At 39.7% G+C, this 24698-nt stretch overlaps 1 protein-coding gene across 3 annotated transcripts; it reads left to right on the top strand.

The window, feature by feature from the left end:
* Positions 1-1836: 1836 nt before the first annotated feature.
* Positions 1837-23880, top strand: PLA2G4F (phospholipase A2 group IVF). Of its 3 annotated transcripts, none has more exons than XM_065685427.1 (20): positions 1852-2361; positions 6387-6459; positions 8334-8470; positions 9359-9487; positions 10891-10931; positions 11517-11559; positions 12010-12064; positions 12361-12527; positions 13584-13694; positions 14200-14237; positions 15141-15273; positions 15647-15783; positions 16908-17130; positions 17321-17435; positions 18579-18716; positions 19203-19310; positions 20183-20377; positions 20705-20871; positions 21397-21583; positions 22370-23880. In XM_065685427.1, exons 1-20 carry the CDS (start codon positions 2251-2253, stop codon positions 22573-22575), a joined length of 2514 nt encoding a protein of 837 aa, XP_065541499.1. In that variant the 5' UTR covers positions 1852-2250; the 3' UTR covers positions 22576-23880. The 3 variants fall into 3 exon arrangements, with proteins under 3 accessions (XP_065541500.1, XP_065541499.1, XP_065541498.1); XM_065685426.1 differs by having other exon boundaries at positions 15138-15273; XM_065685428.1 differs by lacking the exon at positions 22370-23880 and having other exon boundaries at positions 1837-2361; positions 15138-15273; positions 20695-20871; positions 21397-21484.
* Positions 23881-24698: the final 818 nt, after the last annotated feature.

The following is a 24698-nucleotide window of genomic DNA, read 5'->3' as shown; positions in this document are numbered from 1 at the left end:
GATGTTGAGCTCTGTGGTTAAATCGAGAAATGTTTCAATTCACAGGTTTTTCAGTTGCTTGAATTGTAGGTGATAGAATAGTGTTGGTAGTAGAATATAGATCTTCAGTTTTCCCATTTATAGAAGCGGGAGATTCCAGCACTGAAGAAGAGTCTTTTGTCTTCATGTTGAACAGTTGAGTATATTGGTATTTCTGGAGAAAACCAACCCACCAAGTCCCATCTGCTTCCCAGTTGAAACCTTGATAGCGTCATTTTGAATCTTAATGTCTTCTAATTTTGCACTGCGTCTTGGCTCTCAGTGCTGCTAATGGGAGCAAAAGGAGTCCCTTGTGATATCTATGCACCTTTTAAGTACTGTATAGCATAGTTAGTGATGGTGTCATTTGTTTATGATGCTGACAAAAAAATAACTGAATGAAATACAGATGTACATCTACCTTTACTACTGTGGGGATGCTAATCCAAGCGGAAGTAAAGTTACCAGGAGTGAAACCATCTTTGTTGCCTCACAAACATCATATTTTGATGCCAGTCTGCTTGCTTATTTTCTTAGTCTGATGGAAAATGACAAAACAAAGTATCTTCTCTAGTTATTGTCTGTCAACAGTGTCTAGGTAGATAACACTGCACACAAACACTGTTTGCTAACAGATGATATGTTGACTATGAAACAATTCTTAAGCATATGTTCTAAAGAGCTTTCAGTTTTTTCTTGAGAGAGAAATTCAAGAGCAATTCTGTAAACACGAGATCTCTGTGCTGAGATTTAAGCGGGAGAAAACTTCAGGAAAAGGCAGGTAAGTCTGATTTTAAATGCAATTGGACACACACTGTATAAAATGCAGACTTTCTATGCTGCCGGTAATAAACTGTTCAGAATAAGTGTGATTTCTCCATGTTAGTTTACTGTGTGAAGCTGTCTTAATTTTCCTGTGCTATGTATCAAGCTGTATATTAGATTAAATAAATCCAGCCTATGGTTCTGAATTTTTCAAGGATAAATAAAACCTAATATGACAGTCCTTCACTTCCAATGCAGTGGTATGTAGAAATGCAAAGAACTTGCCTTTTCAGTCCGTTGTCTACCATACTGCTTACTACTACGTAAGAGCTTTACAGCAGTTGCTGGCTGTTCTGCAATGGTATTATGTGTGCTTTTTGCCTGCGCATTAGCTCTTAAGTCTGTGAATTGACTAACTAGTACTGACTTGTTTGCGTTGCAAATGCCAGTGCCTATGCTTTTACTGATTTGCTTAAATCCTGATCTAGTGACTGACAGTAATGACAGGAAATGATTAATGAATGGGACCTTGCTGAGAATGTGTCACATTCTCATGTTTGTGTGGGGCTGGTGACGTGCTGCATCACTGGCTTTCGTACATTCTCTGCCACTTTGTAATTGTTGAAAAACCTGAGTTTGTTTTTCAGTCTGCTCCCTCAGTTTAAGCTCTTTAATGAAAAGCTTCAGACAAGCCAACTGTGAGCAACTGTTAATAAACTGATCACTTCCAATAAAACAAATTCCTTTACTACTTATTTTTAAGGCCCAGGAAGGCTCATACAGAATCTTCCCTCTCTGTCTTACAGGTTTTCAAGAACCTTTGTTGGAAGAATCAAGACTGTGCTACATGGAAATGAGAATAAAGGGGGGACTTGTGCAGGCTGCTCACATAGTGAGAAGTTAAACACGGTGGTGAATCAATATTCTCTGAAGCATCCTAAGACAGCCCAAATTGTTTTGTCTCCTCCCCAGGCCTTTCTGAAACTTCTCTGAATAGCTACACTCGATGAGGAGTTTGGCTTTGCTTCAGGCTTGTAAGATGGGAATCTCTTTCTGTTTAAAAATACTCTTTTTAGGGTATGCTGAAACTCTGAAAGGGTTTAAAATGGCCGAAGTCTAAGATGAGGTTGCTGGAACTCTCAAACTAAATCTGGACTGGGGGTTTTGAGGTTGTGGCTTGATCACGGAGCAGTGCTTCCTCCTACCGAAGGCTTACCAGTTGGGTGCTGCTTTGCTGCCCTTATCTTTTACCTGTATTTGGAAAACCTGGCAGTGAGGTTTTAAAGTGGGTTGTTTGGCAAGTGCAGGCCACACCTCTGCTTCCCACAGCTGGAGCACAGCCTAGTCCTGCCCAAGACTTCAGACTGAGCCTGTTGCGAGCCCTTCGAAGCTGCGTGTCGGTGGACTCTTCATTCTCTGCACTTCCCTGTCTCAGCTTTTCTGTGTCGACGACCGGACACATTTCCCATGTTCCATGAGGTGCTGCGGGGCACGATTCCACCCAGAGTCCTGCCTTTTCTGGCAGCTGTGCTTTTCCAAAGGAAGGAGAGGAAAGAGACTGGGTTTTACCACAGGCGGGTAAGACAGCATTCCTCAGCTGATGTGTCCGGCAGTGACTTCTGCTACTGCACGTGTGGAAAACTGATCCTGCATTTCTGCAGTACTTGATCAAAAAGTTTAGGGGAGAATTTTGGGTGAGAATAATGCTAATGGAGATCTCATTTTTTATTAAATTCAGAATCTGTGTGAGGCAGAGCAGGTCTCTTGTTTCCTTGGCTTTTTGGGGAACAGATTTAAGCTGATGCCAACTAATTTTTTTTTTTTTTTTGGGGGGGTGGGGGGATGGGCAGGGGGGGAGAGTCCAAAATACTGCACTTTTTATCAGCAGAGACAAAATAGTGTTTGTTTTCTTGCAAGATATCCTGGATTACCATTCCACTTCCTTTCTGCTTTCTACCTTATCCCACGGAGCTTAATGATCTAAAATAGGCAAAGATTAATAATGATGTCACCCCCTGTTCATAATGCTGACCAACCACATTAGATAAATGTGACAAAAACCACTGTGTTTGCCTTTTAACTGGTAATTATTCCTTTGTATAAGATGGTGTGGCCAATAACCTCGGGTTTGAATTACACCAAGTGTTTGTGAAGGTGTCTCTGCCTAGGAGATCAGACCTGTTATCTGATTACCTGTTCTCTCCCACCTGCCCAAAATCTACAGTTTATAATTGGGGTTACCATTAAATGCCACAGTTAAATGTCCTCTCTACAGTTTTTCCTGCTGTGTGATAAAGATCATCTTACTGACTTTCGTTTAAATGTTGTTTTGTAGTTGGGAAATTTGGGCTGCAAGAGACTCATGTTAGCCTGATGTGATTTCCATTAACCCATAAACCACTGAATGTGATATTTCCCCTTACGTGCTCACTATGGAAATAAATAGAAATTCAATATGGCTTAGCATAGTTGTGCTGTCTGGTAGGGAGAGATTTTGTATTGAGTGAGGCATGGGGCAGCAGATCACCCTTTTGTCTTTGTAGGTGAATTCAGTGTAATCAGATCTCTTTAATTTCTGAAGTTCGGTCTTAGTTTCACACACTAAAGACAAACAACAATAAACCAGGAGCAAGCTCAGTGTTTGCCACTGCTGTTGTGATACTGAGCTGTTAGCACTGTGAAGATCACCTGACTGATTCTAAACCTAGCCCTCCATAAGATCATGGTTCTTAGGGCTGGGTCTGTCGTCTCCTCTCATGTCTATGGGTGCATATTTCTGGGGAAGAAGGGGAAGTGCGAGTGGTGCATAAGAAAGCCAAGAGTTTGCTTTGGGGTTTAAAAGCAAACGTGAGACTTTAGTCACAAGGAAGGGAATTGTGGGCAGCAATGTTTACTTGGGAGCAGGAACATGCTGGGAAGAAAGTGCTCCCTTGATAAACCGGGCATTTCTTTGAGCTACCTGATTTGGTTGGTAGCTGTGAACATGAAGGAAAATATGGCTTAGAAGTTACATTTTTATTTGCTGTTGACGTTTCTGTAATGAAACTGGTATGCTTATGATGAGTCCTCCGCATCCACTGAGAGATGTGGAGTGGACCCTAGCACTTGCATCCCACTCTAAGGGCAGTTGCTTGCTGCTGCGTTAACACCTTCAGTTTAGATGAAAGATACAGTTAGCAGGGTTGAGTATGTGAATATTCAGTCTTGTACCCTCATTTAAAGAACTTGAGGTTTTGGGGTTTTTTTTTGCCTCAAATGCCCTCTCCTGAGCTCTGGAGAAGGGGCAATTCTGAAAAATCATTAAACTGCTAAGTAGGAATTGGTTGCTTGCACTGTTGCATGCATTGGTATGTTGCCATGTGCACTGGTATAGGCAGATCTGTTTATTATTTGTTGCTCATTTCCCACACAGATTTGCCTGCCTTTTCTTTGGTGGGTTCATATAGAGCATATCTGATACTTTCCTGCTTCATTAGTCTGCGAGGTTCACCTTGGAACATGTTATGACCTTGCTGTGCCATGGCTAAAAGGAAATAGGAGAGGCACATAAGAAGGTTCTGGCTTGACTGATTGCACAGACTTGGGAGCACAGTGAAATATCTGTTGTGTTATATGCCCTTACATTTTCCACACCCTCATCATAATTTGTCCTCATCTGTGTAATGACTGACTGCAAATCAAAGGTTGTTAGAGACCTTTGGAAAACTTTCTTTTGAACATGTGACTATATGTTGACAGATGCCGTGTTGTAAAAGGATATGCTATCTTCAGGGTGTTCTATGTTTCCTCTGCTAATAGTGCCTGAGTTCCAGGCAATAGTCAGGCTACATGAGTGAAGATTGCTTTGACAGCAGTGGGGGTGTGATGTGGCTTCGTTTCTCAACAATCTAAAGAGTTGCAGCACCTTTAGGAAGTTGCTGAGATTAATATATGCAATCTTGAATTTCTGTCTGTAGTCCATTGCCCAACTCAATGAGGTAGAAAGGAGGTCAGGCTTTGCCTGAGAAACTAGTAACAGTGACTGAACAAAATACGGGTGATTAGGAATGATTAAAAAAGAAGAAAAAACTAGAGTCTGAAGGATAGAGCTAATGGTGCAACATCTGATTCCTAGAAGCAAGTGGGTGGAAAATGTATATTCAACATGTTGATGTTGCCCTTTAAGAGTAATAGTAGTATAACTGGAGTTTATTTGCACAATTTAATTTGGCACCTATGTATGAGGCATCTTTGACAATGCATGTAATTTTTACCCTTTGCTTGTTGGTTAGGGTGGGTGGTACTCAGTACACCGATGTTCAGTGTACTATGTATGTAATGGTTTTATTGTGTTGTTCAAACCCTGTTTTGCAAAAGCTGGCAAGTATACTTAAGTGATAGGGAAAATTCCACGAGTATGTCACTGCATAACAAACATAGTATGCTTCCATTCATCAGATAAAGAATACTGAAAAGAGTTTGACAGTCCAGGGTTCATTTGTTTCATTGAGATCCTAGCTAGTGATATGTAGGGCCTGTGTTTTTATGTAATGTTTGGCACTCTGCAGCATTTTGTTGTAAGTGAAAATCCTCTTGAATTCGGTTGCAGGTGAATACTAAGTGTATCTGAAATCAGACTCTGGTCTCAAGCCAACCATTTAGAAAATAATGAAAGTGAAGTAGCAACCACTTATGAAAAGCATTTTGAAATGGGGGTTAAGAATACAAGAAATTTTTAGCTGGCCAGGATTTTGTCATAGATGATGGAAATGACACAGAATCCCATTCAGCTCATAAGCTTTAAACAATTACTTCTGTGCAGTCTCAGCACTAAATCCCTTCAAGCTGTTTACTCTTGGCTTCCGCTGCCCTCCGGCAGCTTGTCCTTCATGATATTCTAGGATTCTCTCAGACTATTTTTCTTTCCTCTTCACATCTGTGCATCTAAATACAACTATTACTTTCCAAAAACAGCTTCCCGGAAGCTTTCAAGAGCAAGGATTGCGTTTTGATGTATACTGGATAAAGTGGTGTGCATATTTAGAGTGCTGATACCAGCAACAGTCCAGAATGAAAAGGAATTTAAGGTTTGCCTTTTGCTCAAACTGCCAGGAAGTATGTGTTCTTACAAGAAAGTGGGTTTTTCCTCACTGTAAACAGCATGTGCTTTCTATGTCTTTAGACCATGCTGTTAATACTCTTGCCATGTCTGCTATTACTCAAGCATGCATGTGCCCTTGGCAAGTAGTCTGAAACTAGCCAAGGCATGATTAAAATTATTTGAGCAGCTTCAGTATCTGTTTAACCTTCAGCAGGAATGAATTAGTGAAGCCAAATTAATCTATAATTACAGGAAACCCTAAGTAAGGGACTTATTTTCTAAGGTCTGTGAGGAGTTACCCTAAGACATCACTCATGCTGAAAGGGAATTCAATTTCCTTCTGGACTCCTTTAGTCTTCCTCCAGGATGCCATAAGTGCTGCCTATGTTCCCAGACTGACTCATGAATAGCTCATTTTTGGTTGGCTGATGTGATCCATTTCTCTGGACTGATACTAGTACAGTTATAGAGCAGGTATTGTAGTTTGGTTACATGATGACCTTGCTCTTTTTTTTTTTTTCAGTGGGAGAAGCACCCTTTCTACAACCTAACGGTAAAAGTTCTCCGAGCCAGAAACATCAAGGGTACAGATCTGTGTAAGTATTTAGTAAAGATATTATGAAAACTGGTGGTTTGTTCAGTGCGTACCTGTGACACAGGTAGCATTGTTACAGGAACTTCTTATGTGTATATAGTGTACTTCTTTAATGTCCGAATAAAGGCTTCTCTTGTAAAGCATTATATATGTATTAATAGTTTGATGTGACACCAAGCTACAGATTAACTCTGCTACTTTGCAGAACAATATCAGGTAAGTCCTGCTGATGTTTTCCTTCCCTCTCCTTTACATGTCCTACTATGGCCTGCTCTATGTTCCTTTGTCTGGATTCAGCCCTCCAGTCATGGCAAATTTCACCCTTGCTCCCACTGAACAGTCTTCATGCACCTGGAAGTAGCAGTCTTCAGTTCTAGCTTCCAAATGCTTATTTTCTCAGTTGGATTAGCGCTTTCTTTCATGTGCTTGCTCTTCTGTTTATGTCATTGAAGCTTTTCGGGAGGTACGTGGTTGATTCAAAGAGAAACTGCTTTTTACGTGTTGCTGATTTTGGTAGCATGGTATATATTCCTTTCCTCTTACTCACCTGTGCTGAGTAAGCCTCCAAGGCACTTGGATCTTTAAAACTCATTTGAGATTTAATTCCTTCAGATTTAATATAGTAAGGTAGTCTGCCTGCCTAAACTTTGTCTGGATTCCAACACTAAACTACAAGAATACCAAATGACTGCTCAAAGAATGGAAAACCCTCTTGAAAGGTTGAGGGCTAGAATCACACTGTAAAGAGAAGTTCTTTTTATGGCCTTTCTCTTCAGCTGAAGTAATGGATGGTTCCCATACATGCATTGTTAAGCAGCCTTAACTGGAAGAAGGACAGACACTGAGACAATCCTTTGTTTTCAGGAAATGGAAACAGAAAGCTCAGCTCTTGGCCAGCATGGAGGAGGGTATAGCAGTGGTGCATACTGTGTATTTGGACTTTTGTAAGGCTTACACTGTCTCCTATAAGATTCTCATAGAGAAGCTGATGAAGTATGGACTGGAGGAGCAGACAGGGAGAAAAACTGTCCGAATGACAGAGTTCTGAGAGTGGTGATCAGCTGGAATCCAGTAACTAGTGGCATCATCTAAGGGTCAATTCTGGGTCCCCCATTGTTCAATGTCTTCATTAATGATCTGGATGATGGAGCAAAATGTACCTCAGTTTTGCAGAAAAGGACCTGAGGGTCTTGCTGGACAGCAAGCTTACCATAAGCCAGCAATGTGCCCTTCCTGGAAGGAAGGCTAACAGTATCCTGGGTGCATTAGGAACAGCATTGCCAACAGGACAAGCAAAGTGATCCCCTCTACTCAGTACTTGTGCAGCACTGGTGAGGCTGCATCTGGAGCAGGGTGTCTACTCCAGTAGTTCAGGGCTTTCCACTAGTGAGAGGTACTGAAGCTACCGAAGAGAGTCTTGTGAAGGGCCAGTAAGATTGTAAACAGGCTGGAGCATCTCTCATGAGGAAAGGCTGCAGAGCAAAAGGCTCAGGGAATCTTGTTGATCAAGTATCTGAAAGGAGGGTGTTAAGAAGATGAAGCCAGACTTTTCAGTGATGCCTGGTGACAGAACAAGAGGCAATGGTCCTGATACCGGCAGTAACCTTTTGAAAAGTTGATCTTCCTCCTTTTGAATAGTGGCCTCTTTTATGAAGGGCTTTATGGTTTGGATGAACCAAAAAGGTACATAGGTACCCAGTGTTCAATTTGCTGCTTTTTAAGGACGAGTATGTCATTAAAGGTTTTTGCTTTATAAGTCCAGCCTTAAATTTGTACATTTCTATAATGCAATGAGATCTAGAAAATGAGAAACTTATAGGAAAGTATGTTTGATTGCAGTTGTTCTGATGTCTGTCTCCACACTCTCTGCTCTAGTGTCCAAGGCAGACTGCTATGTGGAACTAAAGCTGCCCACCGCATCTCCTACAGTTTTCCGAACTCAGGTTGTTGACAACTCTGATAACCCAGAATGGAATGAAACTTTCCAGTATCGAATCCATACGGCTGTCAAGGTAAGAAGTATGCTTTGTGGAGCTGGTTGGTCTATCTGCACTTGTGCACTGGCTTACTTTTTATACTTCATTCAAAACCAAGGGATCTTTATTGACCTCAAACCCAGTGTTGCTCGTAAGGTGTCAATCATCTTCAGTGGTACAAAAAGCTGCACTATGCATGTCCAGTGATAACCACAGGAGTTTGTAACTGCACTCTCATGTAAATTGTAGCTAGAATTTTCATAAATGTCCTTGCGATGCAACTCAGGAAAGGGAGGTTATGGCACTACCTGGTAGTTTAAGGAAATACCTTGATAAAGCAAGTCTCTATCTACTTTCACAGAGCGGCTATTGCCTTCTTGTAGTTCTACCCACCTTACACCGCCAAGTGTAAGCCAAGCCTCAAAAAATCTTTTAGCTTAACACTGTCAACTAGGAGCTTTTTGCTGAACTATGCTGCAAGCCCTGCTGGAAATAGCAAATGCTGTTCAGGAGTGGAAAAGGGGAATGGTATTGATTAATGCTTGTAGTGACAGGACAAGGGGGAATGAGGTTTAAACTTCAACAGGGGAAGTTTAGGTTAGATATAAGGAAGTTTTTTACTGTGAGGGTGGTGAGGCACTGGAACCCCAGTTGCCCAAGGAAGTTCTGAATGCTCCATCCCTGGCAGTGTTCAAGGCTAAGTTGTATGGAGTCTTGGGTGACATGGGCTAGTGTGTAGTGTCCTTGCCCATGGCAGGGGGTTGGGAACTAAATGACCTTAAGGTCCTTTCCAACCCTAACTATTCTATGATTCTATGATTCCATGATTCCAATGCAGAAAATGTCTACTGCATGCAGCTGCTCAGTGTCGTGGAAGTGTTTCAGTCTTTTCATCTGAGGCTGTTTGGTTCTCTTTGGTTTTAGAACATTCTGGAATTGACACTTTATGATAAGGATGTCCTTGTCAGTGATGAGCTTACATCTATTGTCTTCGATGTAGCTGGCATGAAGCTGGGTCAGCCTCTGCTGCGCACTTTCAAGTTGAACCCTGAGGTTAGTCCCTGGCCTCTTCCCAGGTCAGCTGTAAATAGCTGCAGCTCATCATTCCAGAAATCCTGCAGTACATGCTGATTGATTTATCTGTGTTGTAGAAGCCAGAAGGGGAAAAAGCATCAGGAGGTGATGACTCTGATGCATTTATGTTTTGTATGGTTTTACATTTTGTGTGTGTGTGTGTGTGTTTGTGTGTGTTCCACAGTCTTTGGGATACCCAGCTAAATGAAACTGCTGTCTTTCAGGAGATATGAAAACACCTTTAAAGGGAATTGATTTTTCAGGAGACTATGGGGGCATAAACTGGGCTTAAAATAAAAGGTACCTTCAGTCAGCATTAATTGTGTGGACTGCAGACTGTCTTCTACAGTTCATTGTCAATTTGCAATGAAGTTTGTTGCTGCAAATGTTACCTCTATATTTAACAAGTGCAATGCCTAAGAAAAGCTTATTTTCCCTGAGTTATGTTCAGTTACCTTCAACTTCTGCTTCATGTATGTTACATTGGTGCATGAGCTGCTGTCAGTCCTTGTGCACTTGTTTATGGACTTGAGACAAGACAACTTGGTTTACATAGCTAAAGCCACATCACTGGTCTGATCTGCTTTTGTAACTCCCTCAAACACATTGCTACAATAGGTCTGGAGCAAAGGTGAGCTAATGATGTGTTTTCTTGAGAAACTGGGCTTCAGTGCTGTTGGTGTAGACAAAAGCAGACTAACTGGTATGCAGTTAGCAGGAAGGTGTTGATCAGCATCACAGGCAAAATGATTTGTGTTCATGGAAAGAGGCTTAGTAACTCACCTGTTCCCAGTAACTCCATCTTGATTGCTGAATGCTTAAGCCATCTTGATCAGTAATTATGGAACTGGAAACTTCAGTAAAGAGAATCACCCAAATTGGCTTCTAATTTACTAAGAGCTGCATCAGGTGTGGTATCAGGAATTTACTGTAAGTTATGGTAGAGGAAAAGATGGGTGGATCAGTGTCTGTACAAGACAAAGACAGCAATAAGCTAAGAGCAATGTGCTGAAATAACAAATGGGGGGCAGCACAAAGCCTCATGTAGAAGCTGTTTGCAGTGTTGGTGCTGCAGTAGTACTTAAGCCAGAGGAAACTATTTTTTTTCTCATTAGCAGAGCAATGGATCTGAGACCCAGCTCTCACTGTGTGCACTTGTGTCCTCAAACATAGATGTTGTCCGGTTGTATAGGGAGGAGAGGAATCTTTGAAGAACAACAGCAAAAGGCATAAATTTTAACCTTCCAAAATTTAACTGGAGCTTTTGTCAAAGCAATAAAAATAGTTACTATAGTTTATTATGGGAAGAAAGCTTAATCTATTAGAAAAACTTCTTATATTCAAAATCAAGGGTCACCTGTATTCAACTTCTATTTTCAAAGGCTAATGAAGAGCTGGATGTAGAGTTTTACTTGGAGAAATGGTGAGTCTTACCTGAAGAGCTGAATGAACTCGTACTCTGCAGATTTCTTGTTTTAGTTTCTCTTTCTCTGCAGGGACAGTCTTGCCTATAAAAAGGCAAGACAGTTCTCTGTGGTTTTCGAGTTGATTCACCAGTGGCTGATCACAAATATCCTTAAAAATCCAGTTGCCCAAATTTTTGGGGTGTCAACAAAGAAATAAAATTTTGCTGGACATCATGGGAATGACAGCACTGCAAAGGAAATTAAGATTTTGTGGATGGCTTACTTAAGAGTGGAAAGCTTTCAGAGTTAACCTTGCAGTGTAAACGAATGCTTTATCTTTCTGGTAGTCTATCTGAGCTCAGCTTTTCTCTAGGTTATCCAAATAACTGAGGTGTGGAGACCTTATAGCACACACTTATAGTTGCGGACAAATTTTCTTCAGCATTTTCCCCCCATTGTTCTTTGTAGGGAAATATTCTTGTTACTGGTCTCACATGCTGAGGGCCTTTCTTTCCCATGCTTATCCCGGCATTTAGTTTATGAAGTAGGATGAAACAAATTTTAAACAATCCTAATGCACAGTAAATCTCTTCCTTTCACAGCTCAGATGCCCCTACAAAGGTACTGACCAATGGAGTCCTTGTGGTGAGTACATGGAAGTCAATTACATATATGTTGGGATTGACTCCTTCAGAAAGTTTTCAGTACTGAGAGGACAAGAATTGTTGACATTTCTACTCGTGCTTCCAAATTGTTCCTTTTCTCTCCAGCTTCTGCCTCTCTGGCAGGTTCTGAAGAGGTACTCAAACATGCATGAAAAAAGGTAAACCAGCAGAAAAACCCCAGTTGTTGAGACCTTGTAGCTGTGAAGAGCTGGTTGTAAAATACCACAGTTACTGGAATGGGAATGGTGGTTTTGATTTTGGAACAAGAGCAAATAATGAAAGTAAACTTGTTCTTTATTTGAAAGATCAAAATAACCCTCCATGAGTTTTTGGCAGCTGTATGCCTACACCTAGTGTAGTAGGTGGATTAAGCTTCAACAAAGAAGTGAGCTAAAATGTCATAATTGGAGTTAGTTTCTTCTTTTCATAGGTTCATCCTTGCTTGTCTCTGCAAGGCACTGTCAACAAAGAAGAAGAACAGCAAGGTAAGGCTACCTGCAGGGTTTGTCAGATCTACTTTTCAGCGTATTTATTCCATGAGCAAGAAGGGAGACTTGATTATTTATACACTGAATTTTTATTTACTGACTACAACACTTATTTCTTAAGTTAATTTTGCCTTTATTTTGATACTAAATGAAGCTGGGTCACTTCCAGTGGTTACCAGTCAGGAGAGTTTTTGCTTGTGTTTTTATAGTCTTAGCTGCACTTAACATTTATCTGATTCTCAACATTTATTTGAATGTCTCTCAGAGTCTAAACTTCTTATTCTAATGCACAGGGAGCTGTGAGGTCAAGGTATCTGTTCCAGGGGCATATCAGAAGCATTTGCATATTCCTCTGGGACCAGACAACAAGGATTATGGGACTTCATTTGTCTTTCATGTGGATAAAGAAATTTGTCCGGAGCTGCAAGTAGAGCTGGAGCAAACCATGTCTGTTCTACAGGTAATTATCTGTGCTGACTGCTACAAAGTTTACAGCCCACTTTTGAATAAATCCAGCCTGAACCCAGTGCCTTTTGTTCCATGAAGATGTTGTTAACCATAAATTGGGCAGCCTTAATTGGATTATAAGAAGCCCAGGGGCTTCTTCAGGTATTCAGGGGTGTCAGTATATTGTGTAGGTACCTGTGGATGTCAAAAGCGTGCATTGGAAGCAAGTTTCCTGTGGAATACTATGTGTATGTGGTGCTATGGACCATCTGCTCTGAAGGCTACTAATCGCTTCCAGATGTGCCTTTTTGTTCCAGCTTAACTCATTGAAGTTGTAACTGCTCAGATCAGAATTTTCTAGGCTGAAGGAATGTGTTGTTTTTCTGGCTACGCATTAGGAATGTAAGGGCAGAGATATATTTTTCTTTTCCACTATCACTGCTTTTTACACAGTACTGTTTTTTATTTAAAAAATGAATAAAAATGTCAGACTTTGCATTGGATATTTGATGTTGGGTAAAGAAGTGAACTCTTCTTAGAAGCATACCCTCCCCAACACTTAAAAGTCTGCTCAGATTTGGGATTAAAAAAAACTTTAATCTGCACATGCTTGCTACATGAACACATCTGTACTTTCACTGTTGAGATCCCGTATATCAGGTCTTTTCTATTAGGAACTTGTAGAGGACTTGTCACTTGCAAAGGTTTCTTTAGCTTTGCCTGTCACTTCAGTTTCTACATGTACTCATGCAGTGTGTGTATCTCATAGGAGCAACTGAATATTCATTGTGATGACTGCTTCCAGTATGGCCTGTGAGAGTTTTTGCTTGTGGCAGACAACTATATTAAAGAAACCAAACCACCAACAACAAAAAGAAGCTATTTGAATGACAGAAATAATCCCAGTAAAGATCTGTCAAGAAGGGAGCAGGATGATCTTGAAAAGTCTTAGACTTTTGGGAAAGGTTTAGTTATAATGATTTTAAAGATTATTTGCTGTTTTAACATATGAAATACAGATCTTCAATTTTTATCTGGAGAGCTCAAATAACATTTTGTTTTTTAATAGGATGGTATGAATGATATTGAAAAGCATACTACAGTTCTGGGATTGGGGACTGTACCAGTTAATTCCCTTCCTATTGGACAAAAAGTTGATAGAATCATTTCTCTGGGAGAGGTAATGTCAACATTTCAAAACTGTTTTAACATGCTTGGGATAACTTTCCCCCCTTTTGCCTTCAGGCATTTGAAAAGTTAAGCTTCACATGATTATTAGGAGTGCTGTTTCCTTGGATATCTAGAATGAAACACTGAGATTACTCAGTGCAATTCTTCTAAAAATGTTTTCATGGTTGGGTCTTGCAGAATGAGTGACGAAGAGAGTTCAGGGCTTTCCAAAGCAAAAAGTCTGTTAGGGTGTGAAAGAAAAATATCAGAAGAGGAAAAACCCAAGAAGCTTGCAGAAAAAAATATTTTCTTTCACTCTGCTCTTTTACTTTCTGTGAAGACTATGGACTATGTCTAAAATTGGTGCAGCAGGAAGTGTTCTAGATATGTAGTTTTGTGGGTGAAACTGCTGTTTTGGTTAGTATCAAGTGACCCTGCTCATGTCATAACCTCTAGTTAGTAATTGCACCTGTGTAGTTACTGTCGATTACAAGATGTGTTCTCTCTTTTCACAGGGACAAAGTTTGAATATGAGTTTTAAAGCTGAAGAGAGGTGAGTGGGAACCTCAGACCTCTAAAAATAAGGATAGGGCTTTATTCTCATAGCAAAGGAGCTGAGTAATTCTCCCACTGTTCTGGGGAGTTCTGTTGCTTGCGTTACTCTCTTGGGATAGATTCAGGAAAAATACATTGTTATTTTTTTTTCTGAAGGCTGTGGCTCTTCACTAGGCAGATGTCAACTGGATTGGTGTCAACCTTGCTGAAATCTAAACATATTTTGTGTTCCTAATGTAGAACAGCTGATGGTGTAAATATTGAGTAGCTTTATTAGGTACAGATTGTTTTGAGAGTATGTGCAGTGCTGTAGGAAAGGACATCTCAGTGTGTGAAGAGTTGGAACTATGAAATAGAGGAAGTTATAAGGAAAGAATAAGGCACAAAACCAAGCAGTTGGCTAGTAAATTGACAGGGTCATTTGGTACTTAGTCATTAACTGAAGATCCTGCTTCCCTCTTACATACTCAAAGCATGCTTATTGGCATCAAGTTGTCCCCTTCTGCCTCTAAAGTTCAGAAACTCTAATCACTCTTCCTCTCATTTCTCCATTCATGTACATACAGTGATCTCAGTTGTGCTTCATACAATTTTCTTCACCCACTAAGAATCTTTTCTTCCTTTGTGAAGTTCCTTGAAGCTTAATTGGAATACTGTTTGACACAAACTTTTCATTTCAACATTAAGGGAGAAATACAACAGGGAGAAGTTTCATTTTTAATTCTAAAAATCTGTTGTTACAAAAGAGCTGGTCTACCCTAAAATTTGCATGAAGACTTGGATCCAGTGATTCAGATCAGCACCTAGATTGTGTGTTCACGGAAATCATTTTTCCCTGGTAATTACAAATGCTCCAAAACTTTGTTTTTTTTTTTTTTTGTCTTTATTTCTGTTTCAGCAGTTGGGATCTTGATATACGCCTGGGTTTTGACCTCTGTAAAGAGGAGAGAGAATTTTTGGAAAAAAGGAAGAAAATAGTTTGTGAAGCTCTGAGGAAGACTCTTCACTTAAAAGAATCCCCTTCAAAAGATGAGGTATTAGTTGCTTATTTGAGGACACTGTTACATCTGGTTAGCCTGGTACCTTGCTCTGATTTTTTTTTGGATGCTCTTGTAGGGGTGATTGCCTTTTTTGTTCTTATGTGTATATTGTATGGTATACGAGTAAATGTGTAGTAACAGATATGCATAACAATTTCAGTAAGTGACTGTCCCTGAGATGACACTGATATCGTTTCTGTTTTCATATTTTTATTTCAAAGTAGAGAAAGAAGCTCTGAAATTACTTGAAATATAAACAGGAATAGATATTTTTCTCTCTTATTTTTGTAAAAGTGAGACTTAAATGGGATTATTTCTGTTATTTGTTGGCAATTCAAAAGTCTGTGGTTGTAACTACTATCTGCAGGTTCCAGTTGTAGCAGTGGTGGGGTCTGGAGGTGGCATGAGAGCACTGACATCGTTCTATGGAAGTCTTGCTGGGCTTCAGCAGCTGGGCCTTTTGGATATTGCAATATATCTGTGTGGGATTTCTGGCTCTACTTGGTAAGTGTTGATTCCAGAAGCTTGTAAGTGAATATGGTAGTATTGATATAAAATAAGGCCAAAATTGCATTTGTGCCATCCATAAACAGAGAACGCAGTCAAATATTTTATTAGTTCTCACCTGTGAGTCCTAACAGGGATCCTAAAGTGTCTAAGAGATTCATTATCAGTCCTAACCCATACAGCTTCTGACTGAATTTATGAATCTGCTGCTTTTGTAAGCTTGGAAGTTGAGTATTAAAGTGTATTGCCTGAATAAAACTTCTGTGTGTTCCCTCAGAGCCCTAACTTCAAAAATTTTCCCCATTTCCCTGCTCTTGCCAAGAAGACATCTGAGGTGGTGCAAATCAGTGGAAGCATGTCCACATGGACCACTGTGTCACCACCTTCCAAAATGTTGTATATGACTGAATAGAGGAATAACACTGGCTTGCCTTTGGATTGGAGAAATGTGCTGGAGTTAGACATGGCTAGAATTTTTCAGTAGCTCGGTTCCTGGGTTTTGAGATGAAATCATCCCTCACAATAAGCACACATTGCTTTCATGAAATGATTTAACTGAGGAGTTGTGCAACCTGATAGTATAATCCTCCCTTCCAGAGCTTTGTGTGTTAAATTAACTCCTGTGCACTTAGCATTCTTCCACTAACTTTGTGATTTGGCCTGCCCCTTTTGATTCAGAGACACACTTTCAAACAAATGTGGGCATCTGTTTATGTGGATAGCCAATAGCCCAAACTAGTTTCTCCTTTGAGTAGACCTGTGTTCTACTGCTGTATGTAGTAGCGCCCTTACTGTCAGCCGGTCTCTCAGGCTTGCTAGAGCTTGGAGTTAACTCACCTTTATGAACTAGTTCATGTGTGCTAGCATATTGATGCTTGGAACATCCTATAAAGGTAGGTAAGCAATCAGGATGAAGTTGTTCTGAAGATGTCAGGGTTTTCAGCAGCTTTTAGAGTTCCAAGATCCATTATTATAGTCTTGTCTTTTTTAATGATGTTTTGCCTTTTAGCTAGACTTCTTCATCTTTTTGTTCAATCTCTGCAGTGCTAATTGTAACTAGCTAAAACTGTTGTTTACACTAGGGTCATTGTTACTGATGACATTAATATATGCATTTTCAGGTGTTTATCGACACTGTATCAAGACCCTGAATGGTCACAGAAAAACCTTCAAGATGCAATCAGGAGAGCGCAGGCTATGGTGTCCGGCAGCAAAGCAGGGGCATTTTCCCCAGAACGACTGAAATACTATTTCCAGGAGCTAAAAGCAATGGAGATCAGTGGACGGAAAGTTTCCTTTACAGATTTGTGGGGTCTTATTGTGGAATATTTCCTGCAACAGAAGGTAAGAGAGTTCAGGCTTGGATGTGTATTGCTGTTTGTTTTCCAGGAGGCCCAATTGTAGAAGGCCATCAAATTTGTCAGGCACGGTTTGCCCTTAGTGAAGCCATGTAAGCAACAGCTTCAATCAATCAAAGTATGGGTACAGAATTTATCTGACTAAAGTCTGCTTCTCTGTCATTGCTCATGACCAGGAAGATCCATCAAAGCTCTCTGATCAGCAAGAAGCAGTGAAATGGGCCCAGAACCCCTATCCTATCTATGCAGCTGTCAATGTGAGACCCAATATTAGCGGTGGTGACTTTGCAGGTATGAACATGGTAAATTTATTTCTGTTGGCTAATATCCATAAATTCCTTTCACCTATCCTGTTCCTTGGCTAGTGAGTAGCTGGCAACAGGAAATGTGCCTCAAGCAGAGTTGCTGGTGCAAGAGGCAACAAGATTCTGCTTGGCAGAGTGCTACCATCCTGATCACAAATGTCTTCATCATGGCTTTAACAGAGAAATGAGATTCTGGCCGCTCCAGCAGAGTTGAATCTCATGTTTGCTTAGACAGTGCCTGAAATTTTCAGGACCTGAGAGTGGAGATTCTTAAAATACACAAGTCTGCGTCTCAATCAGTGAATTGAAGTAATTAGGTGACCTACTTTCTTTTATAGTATCAGATAATCAGTTTGTGTAGGATCCATGTAAAATGATGGATTTGCCACCTTGTACCACGCATCATTAAAATTGGTATTTAGCAGCCTGCATTCTTACTGGTTATACAATTATAGTAAAAAATGAGGGTGAGTTCTATTCCAGGTCACTTGAAACTTTAAATATGATGCAACAAGTAAAGACAGATATAATGAGACAGGAACACAAACACTTGTGTTCATCTGTGTACCGTTGTGGGACCTTTTTGTTTTGTTCTGGAGGAGTCTGTGTTTATGATGATGAATTTGATTTGTAAGTATTTGTGGAAAGCTTTCGAGCATGAGGGGGCACTTTGATAAGCAGACAATGAAGTCTGACACAGTGGGTCAATTGAGTTTTCAAGGCAGAATTGTAGTAGTTTCTGAGAGATGGCAAGTAGTTTGAAGAAGGCTAAGGCAAGTGAAGCAGCTTCCATTTGTGATGGAATAGGGAACGATCAGAATGGTTTGAAGTGGAAGTAAAATAGGTTATTTCTGCAATAACAAAGTCAAGATGGAGCAAGATGCGACATCCTTCCACTCCCTGAAGCCAGAAAGAAAGGAGGTTGTATTTAGTCTGTGATAGCCTATACAAGAGTGTTTATTAATCCTGTGTGAGATAGAGTTTCACCGAGAGGAGTGGCAGGGAAATCCATAGTGAAGGTGAAAAGTGGAGGGAAAACTCCTTTCTGTCTCTCTTCTCTGAGCAGAAATCAAATGAGTATTTTTACCTGTGTTTGAGATCAGTAAATACCTGGTTGGCTTGTTCTTAGAATGGTGTGAGTTCACTCCCTATGAAGTTGGGTTTCGCAAATATGGAGCTTTTGTCCGAACAGAGGACTTTGACAGTGAGTTCTTCATGGGACGGCTCATCCAGAAACGTCCAGAACCTAGGATTTGCTTTCTACAAGGTATGATCTTACAATAACGAATAAAATGGGGAGATGGAAAGGAGGTACTCTGCTTTTGGGACACATCAACTTAAACCCATGCATTTTCATCCGTTCCCAAAGAATTTGAAGAAGGGAAAAATGTCAGATCTTTCTCCAAAGGTTTAGGTGTAGGTTTGTAGTTTTGCAGTCTGATGCCCTGAGTCTGCAAGATGATTCCATGATGAGCTGCCTGTCAAAAACTTCTGCTTTAGGTCTTCTGATTTTCTTGCCACCTTTACCCTGAGGGTAGAAGAGCTTTCCTCTTGGAGAAAGTTTTGCATTATACTATTACATCAGAATTTGTCACATGATTGACTCAAACGTTTAAACTCAAACATCGCATCTTAGAGTAGTGGGGGTCAAATGAGAAGCCTTTCCCATACAAATGGCAGGCAAATTACAGGGCTTTTGGTTACACTGTGAAAAGCATTTTGAATATTAAATTCTTCTACATTTCTCCTACAGGAATGTGGGGCAGTGCCTTTGCTGCAAGCCTAGATGATATCTGCCTGAAGGTAGTTGGTATAGGACTGGGCTTTCTAGATTCTTTCAAAGATGTTATCAAAGTTGTAGGTAAGAACATATATTAAAATAGTAGTTTTTTTCAGAAGATTCCTAGTTTTAGAATGATCACATAAATAATATGACTCAAAAATGTGCTGTGTGTAGTTTTCAAGATTGGCGTTAAAAGACGGTTTTGGGCAAATCTCCTGTGTATCCTTCCTTTTCATTTATAGCAAAGAGAGTAGTTACAGTTTTTCAGTACACATTCTCTTTTAAATTCTGTATCTGACTTTGACTGTAAATTTGGGCTAGTTCTGGAAGCTGTCTTAAGCACAATCATGAGAAGAGGAAGACTAGAGGCTGGACTGCTAAGCCGAAGGTGGAAAATAGGTTTTCAGTGCCCTCCTTGGCCTGATTTTTGTAATCTTGGTTAAGATGGTTGTATGTTTGTGCATAGTTCTCCATTTGTGCAATGCTTCCCTAGCAGTGAAAAGGAAGCTTATTAAAAGCCAAGAGTTGCTCAGGTGCTTGTTATAGCCTTATAGTAGGTAGTAAGGGGAGAGGTTTTTTCTTCTCTGCTTTTGCAGCCCTAGTTTTTTTCCCCCCACATTTTTGTTACTACTATAAAAGCTGCTGTGAATATACGGCTGTTGTCTTATGAGACAGAAGTGGTTGTCACTTGGTAACAAGGGTTTCTTTGTGGGGGTTTGAAATTAGTATGAGCAATGAGTTATGAATAATCCTATTCCCTTTAAACAGGAAAGGTAAATTATCCATCTATAGGATATGCAGCTCATATAAATTTCATTACAATACTCTTATTAGAGGAAAAATTCAGCCTTGGGACACCTGGTTAAATATTGTAGAGAAAAGTCTTATTGAAATGTTGGAGCTAGGCAAGTACTTTGTATGTGTTCTGCATCCTTCTGTGTCTTCTGCAGATGACTGCCGAAGATTCCATTTCCGTGATCCAACACGACTGAAGACTCGCTTGGTTATACCTGGGGGCCCCTTGTTACAAATCTTAGAAGATTTCTTCAAGTCCCGGGTCACATGTGGAGAAACCTTCAACTTCATGCAGGGATTGTATCTTCATAAAGATTATGTTAACGTCAAGAAATTTGTGGCTTGGAGAGGTAAAAGAGTCTGCATGTATCTGGGATATAAAATAGTGTGTTATGATTCTGGAACAGTTGATGTTACAGAACAGAAGTGAGCTTTGTTCTACTGAAGTCAGGGAATTTACCTCTTCTTACACTGTAGCGAAGAATTTGATCCACTATGTGTGCTCTCTCATATAAGGCAAGCTCATCATCAGACTTTACAGGTGGGACTCAAATGAATATGCATGTAGGAATGTCTTTTTTTTTCTTCTTACAGCCCCAACATAGACTTTGTTGCTTGTACCTAGAGGTGTGTAATGAATCATTATAGTTACTTGTGTTACTTGGAGTGTCTTTCAGGCACTCATCTGGATGCATTTCCGAACCAGCTGACCCCAATGGAAGAGAGCTTGTATTTAGTAGATGGTGGCTTTTCTATCAACTCTCCCTTTCCTTTGGTACTTCAGCCAGAGAGGGATGTGGATGTTATCTTATCATTCAATTACTCCTGGGAAGCTCCATTTGAGGTGAGAGATGTAGCTGAGCATTATTGCATGAAAATGAAAGCACAGAATCATATTCACAGCGGCAGCAGATGAGCTGATGCTGAATACAAATAGTAATGAAAGAATGTATTAAAATAAATCTATGGTTTTGACTGTGAACTTCATGAGGAGATGGAAAGCAGCAACTGTAGTAAGATTCAGAGCTTTTCAGAAGCCTAAATAAATTGTTACATAAATAGAGAGTATTTGTTTAGATTGTATAATACTTGTTACTTAGATGTATACTTCTAATGGAAAAGTGGCTATCGTTGATTTTCTTCATGCAAACAATTTCCCGTATGTACAAGTGTTTAAGTGCAGAAAAGTCAAGGTGAGCATATTCAGAGTAACAAAACAGAAAAAGTTTTGCTTGAAAACTGCTCATGTTTGGTAGCAGGTCTCAGTTCTGTTCATTATTTTATTTATTTATTTTTTAAAATCAAAAGGCTCTTTTCCTTTGGAGATTGCTGGTATTGTATCAAAATCATTTTAGTTCTTTGACAACAGGTTTTAGAATTGACTCAGAAATACTGTGAGGAGCGGGAAATTCCTTTTCCAAAAATTAAATGGAGTGAGGAAGATGAAAAGCAGCCAAAAGAGTGTTACATGTTTGTGGATGATGATAATCCAAAGGCTCCAATTGTGCTCCATTTCCCACTGGTGAATGACACCTTCCAGAAATACAAATCTCCAGGTAAGGGAGCTGTACATTAAAGAGTTTTATTACAGTCCTTTGGGCGTACTGATGGGGGAGAATTCAGTGGGCTCAGTGTTTCTCCTTTCTTTCTTGTTTGTATTACCCTGTAATTACTAAATTATTACTTTAAGGCAGAATCACCCAGTGCTCGGCTTGATTATGTCTCAAGACTACTGTTCCTATAATAGCAATAAGCAAAAGTGTTTTTAGCAATTTATTTCATGCTCATCTTTCAAGACTGGTATTTAAATGTAAGTGGCAGGGTGCTGAAAACAGGAGTTATATTTTGAAGGGTATATACCGTCCTCCACAGGTCACTTATAAACTCACAGTGTTTAGTGTCTTTTATTTTAGTGTAGAACAGTACTTCCAGGAAGAATTGAGTTTTGTATTTCGTGTTTTGAGCGTGATATTCATGAATGCACTAAACAATTTATCACGATGAAAATATATTTTAGTCCTGTATTTTGTAGTCTGGTTGAAGTAGAAAGTGTCATAATACTCTACCTTCAGTTTCCAAGCATTTTGGATCCTGAAGGAACAGGAATCTCCGAGGAGGAGCTTTGGGGAAAAAAGTTCAGGCTCACCAGAGTTATCTGTGCTATTCTCCTTGCAGAATCCAAGTAGAATGAGTCTACCACTGCTGGCTTTTGGGGGGGTTGTTTTTTTTGTTTGTTTTTGTGGGATTTTTGTTTGGGGTTTTCTTTTTTGTGTGTGGTTTCTTTGTTTTCTTTCTGTTTATTTATTTATTTATTTATTTATTTATTTATTTTCTTGCTGCAGGAGTTGAGCGTGAGTCAGAAGAAGAGAAATCCTTTGGTGACTTCGTTATTGAGTCAAAAGATTCTCCTTACCGTACACTAAATTTCACCTTTGAGCCACATCATTTCAACAGATTAGTGGAAGTGAATCGCTACAATGTTCTGAACAGCAAGGACACTCTCTTCAAAGCCCTAAACCTGGCTCTGAGAAGGAGAAAGTTGAAGTAAGTCATCAATACGTCAAATACGTGAGCAGCTTCCGTAGCTGAGGATACAGAAGGGCTGCAGTGTATGAAAGCTGTGTGGTTCAAGACAGAATATGGAAAACTAATAGCTGGAAACTGTCTTTTTGTGAATGGAGTGGCACATGCGACGCTGAAAATTCAGTCCAGATAACAGATACTTCTATGAAAACCCAAACGGATGTACAATACAATGTGGATGTTGCTTTGTTACGTGGTGAAAAGCAGGGAATTGCCTAGTCCAGTACTTCGTTTTACAGTGCCTTATGTCAGATGACTGGAGAGGTCTATTCAGATGGTTCAAGCATATGGATAATGATCTTCCAAACTCCACTGAGTGGAGAACCTCTTTCTGTCAAAGATGTGGCAGTGTTTGAGGAAACACTTTCTTCTGCATCTTTACCTCACTTGCTCTTTCAACCTTACTCCATGAATGTTTACAATTTACATCATCTGGCAAGGAACTCCACAGATTGTATCTATGTACTGGGAGATGAAATGTGTCCTTTTGCCTCCAACCTGCTACTGGCTGATGCCCATGTACTTTCAAGACTGCAGAGTCATTAACTGCTTTCCATTATTGCTCTTCATGCTTTCAAAGAGTTCTGTGGTATTTCCTTTATACCTTTCTCTAGGATTACAATGGTTTTTAGACTCCCAGAAGTTCTGTATAGAGTGCCTTACTTCAGTAACTGTTTGTTTTGAGGAATTAATAGTTCCCTTTTAAATATTTAACAATTAAAGGCACATCATGGGATTGTGTTGCTTCTTCCTACTGTTTGCTCATCACATTTAATGAAACTTGCTGTCTCATCTCTTTCTAAGAGGACCAAAGGCTCTTTTGAAGAGTCTGAATTAGGTATTTTTTCAGTATACTGGGCATGCAATCCAGCCAGACCTTTGTTCAAGGAATCTCTGTGTGTGTGTGTGTGTGTGTGTGTGTATTTTAGAAACATCAATATTCAAGGTAAGCACACCTTATGAATGTGAATGAGTAAAATAATGTCAGATGCTGCTGTGCTGTGGGATGGAGTTCACCTCACTTGGCAGAAAGCTCAGAGAAAAATACTGAATTATGCAGTTGAAAAATATCCAATATATAAAAGGGAAGCAAACAAACACTGTTTATTTTTGTGGCTTTTATATTGAGCTGAATGTATTGATTCTGTATTTGAAAACTTGAGGCAGGAAATTTGTCTTTTCTAAAATGATATAAAGGCTTACAAATAGGCATGATTCTTGATCTTTTTTTTTATATGTTTCTCTTTCAATAAATAATAGGTTTTGCTAACGTGCTTGTCAAGATTTTTCTTATGGACACTTGATATATTTTTCCTTATTATAATAAAAAGTAAGCAAAAAAGTCAGTGTAATACTCTATCGCATAGTTTCTTTTATAACATCAGGGTACCTGGCAGTGGGATTTTCCAAGTCCCACCGTCAGGTTGGTGTTGCACAGCAGTAGATAGATTTCTCAATGAAGAGGTGACTATGAGAAAGCATGTCTCAAAACTGATTTTTTAGATGCATTTCAAACAGTGATTTCATCTTGGTGATTAAACTTGATATCTGGGAGGAGGTAATCTTTATGTCCTTAGCACTTATTTACTTAAGCTGAAATAAGAGGAATAACAACTTAATGTTATCAATTTTCTTACTAATTGGTGCCACACATCTACCTGCTTTGTAGGATTTGGCCATCTGTCATGTTTACTGAGTGACTTAGTATATTTTTCCACATGAGATATTCATGTATTCTTGTCTCAGCCACCCTTCACCCTGCCACCATGCCAAGCCTTTGACTGTTTGTAGTATGATGGGAGTTTCCTTTGTCCCTCCTGGGTGGTTCCTTTTTATTTTTTCTGATGTGAATGACTTGAATTGCATTCAATTTTGGTTTTTTGATTGGTTTACTTATTTCTTGGTTTTGAGGTCCTCTCCTAATTGGTGATGCTTGGGCACTGTGGAGATACAGGTATGTGGTTACCAGCATATAGGTGGGAAGTTGGAATGTTTTTTGCCAAAACCTGTATCTATTCAGATTTTATAGACATGTACAATAGAATCTTTAAAGACACAGCTTCTCCCTAAGCTCTTCCATGTTTGTAG

This window comes from Lathamus discolor, chromosome 6, assembly GCF_037157495.1.
Source record: "Lathamus discolor isolate bLatDis1 chromosome 6, bLatDis1.hap1, whole genome shotgun sequence".
Taxonomy (NCBI): Eukaryota; Metazoa; Chordata; class Aves; order Psittaciformes; family Psittacidae; genus Lathamus; species Lathamus discolor.
The sequence above is the reverse complement of the archived record's forward strand: the minus strand, read 5'-3'. Positions and strand labels throughout refer to the sequence as shown.